The 2,905-nt window shown below is 37.6% G+C and overlaps 1 protein-coding gene across 1 annotated transcript; it reads left to right on the top strand.

The window, feature by feature from the left end:
• Positions 1-327: 327 nt before the first annotated feature.
• Positions 328-1,581, top strand: LOC148771618 (uncharacterized). Its single transcript, XM_088816034.1, has one exon. It carries the CDS (start codon positions 643-645, stop codon positions 1,177-1,179), a length of 537 nt encoding a protein of 178 aa, XP_088672160.1. The 5' UTR covers positions 328-642; the 3' UTR covers positions 1,180-1,581.
• The last annotated feature ends 1,324 nt before the right edge of the window (positions 1,582-2,905 follow it).

Genomic DNA, 2,905 nt, shown 5'->3' with positions numbered 1-2,905 from the left:
TATTGAGATATGTGCTTAATGCTTTGTTCTTGATTGTATTGTGTAGGAATACAATAATTTAGTCTTGAATAATAGAATCGTAATACACACTGAAGCGAGTTATAATTAAATTAACATCTCAGTTAAGCAATTCATATTATTTGCTTGCATAATTGACAGAATTGGGGGATCAATAATCACATAGGGGGAGATAAAATCCTAGGGCTTTTTCAATTGATAAATCTTCGTGCTATTTGTTTTCTTGTTTTTGCTTGTTTTTTATTTGTATTTTATATTTTAGTTTATTTTAGTTAATCTTCTCCAGATTCGACTGTATAAGGTGGGCTTGTGAAATGAGAAAATGGTTTAGTTAATCAAAGGTTATTTACTTAGTCTTGTTTATGTTTAGGATAAGTCATATTCTTTAGGAATATTGTTATTCCAGCTAATGTTTATCTCTTAGCTTAGTTTTTGCTTTATGTTAGAGTTGTACTAGGATAAGAGTGCACATCAATAAAATTGCTCAAGTCAATCATTCCATCTCTGTTGTGAGTTTATACTTTCTTGGTTCCCAACAAAGTGGCATCAGAGCCCCCACTTGGCCTGAGAGAAAGAGATTGACTTCCAAACCGAAAGAGATTTAAACACAAGTGTTTGAGAGATATGTCAGGTGAGCGTTCTTTCGTTCAACTAGCTATTCCACGCTTAGATGGTCACTACGACCATTGGAGTATGCTTATGGAAAATTTCTTGAGATCTAAGGAATATTGGGGTTTGGTTGAGACCGGATATGAAGAATCAAAAGCAGGAGCAACTCGGACAAATGAGCAACAAAAGAAGCTTGAAGATCTGAAATTGGAAGATCTTAAGGTGAAGAATTACCTTTTCCAGACAATTGACAGAACAACACTGGAAACCATATTGGTGAAGGACACTGCTAAAGAGATATGGGACTCGATGAAGAAGAAATTCGAGGGGACCGCTAGAGTGAAGTGCTCAGTTCGTCAAGCTTTAAGAAAAGAGTTTGAAACTCTCGAGATGAAATTCAGTGAAAGTATTAATGAATACTTTGCTCGTTTTATGACAGTAGCTAACAAAATGAGGGTGAATGGGGAACAAATAAGAGATGTTACAATTGTGGAGAAGATCCTTCGAACCTTGACCGAGAAGTTCAATTATGTAGTTGTCTCGATCGAATAATCCAAGGACATTGATTTACTCACAGTTGATGAATTGCAAAGATCACTCATTGTGCATGAACAGAAGTTCCACAGATGCAATAGAGAAGATCAAGCCTTAAAAGTTACCGTGGATGAGAGAAACCAAGGAAGAGGACGTGGCAGAGCAAATGTCAGAGGAAGAGGGCGACTAACTTTCTCAAAAGCCACTGCGGAATGTCATCATTGTCACAAGCTCGGACATTTCCAATCCAAGTGTCCAACATGGGACATGAGTTTGATGAACATGAAGAGATGTTGTTAATGGCTTATGTAGAGGAGCATCAAGCCAACCGTAAGGACGTATGGTTTTTGGATTCAGGGTGTTCCAATCACATGTGTGGCGACGCAATGATGTTCAATGAATTAGACGAGACTTTTAGACACCATGTGAAGTTGGGAAATAACACCAGAATGCCGGTTAAAAGGAGAGGAAATGTCAAATTGCAAGTGAATGGCTTCAAGCATGTCATTCAGGAGTGTTCTACGTGCCGGAATTAAAGAACAATCTTCTGAGTCTAGGGTAGTTACAAGAAAAGGGACTTGCAATTCTAATTGATGCGGGAATGTGCAAGATCTACCACCCAGAAAAGGGTTTGATTATTCAAACCAAGATGTCACTAAATCGGATGTTCATCTTGTTTGCAAATGTACAAGAGAGAAAGGTTGCATGTCCTTACACTAGTACACAAGATCTCACTCACTTATGGCATTGTAGATATGGTCATCTCAGCCATAAAGGATTAAAAATGCTACAAACCAAGAATATGGTACGCGGACTGCCTCGTTTGTCGGCCACTACAATGATGTGTACTGATTGTTTGAAGGGAAATCAACACCGAGATCCTATACCTAAGGAAGGTACGTGGAGAGCAACTCAAAAGCTAGAGCTCATACATGCAATCATTTGCGGTCCAATAAATCCTATGTCAAATAGCCAAAAGAGGTATGTATTATGCTTTGTCGATGACTTCAGTAGGAAATCATGGGTTTATTTCTTAGTTGAAAAATCAGAAGCTTTAAATTCATTTAAATGCTTTAAGAAATTGGTTGAAAAAGAACAAACATGAATATCAAGTGTCTACCGATAGAAAATGTGAATTTACTTCAAACAAGTTTAATGATTTTTGCAGACAAAGTGGCATCAAAAGAAAATTTACAATTGCTTATACTCCACAGCAAAATGGAGTGCAGCGGAGAGGAAAAACCAAACGGTGATGAATTTGGTTCGTTCAGTTCTTTCCGAAAAGAAGATCCAAAAAACTTTTGGCCTGAGATCATTTATGTACTAAATAGAAGCCCTAAAGTAGCTATCATGAATGTCACACTGATACGGGTAAAACCTACGTATAAATAACCGCAAGTGTACAGTATCGCGTTTTGTAGAATAGTGAATTCCAGATATCGATCCACAGGGAATTAAGTTCCTAAATCTACCAAGTACCGTAATTATACTATCCTAAACTTTATCTAGACGATCGAAAGGGTGGGGGATAAGCTAAAAATAAAGAAACAATAATAAAAGCAACGGTCCGCCAGTATAAACGAAGAATTCCGACGTGTGATGGCTTCTAGGGAAAATCCACGGTGTACTATCGATAAAAATCTACATATCCGAATCTAATGTCAATTCTATATTCGCTAACCCAGACACTAAAATACTCTAACCCCCGTCTCCAGTGTAGTTAGAGTCTACCCACAGGTCCGAC

The sequence above is a fragment of the Erythranthe guttata genome, chromosome 3 (genome assembly GCF_056151865.1).
Source record: "Erythranthe guttata isolate IM_541 chromosome 3, IM_541, whole genome shotgun sequence".
Classification (NCBI taxonomy): domain Eukaryota; kingdom Viridiplantae; phylum Streptophyta; class Magnoliopsida; order Lamiales; family Phrymaceae; genus Erythranthe; species Erythranthe guttata.
Note: the sequence above shows the minus strand (reverse complement) of the source record. Positions and strands in the feature narration are given on the sequence as shown.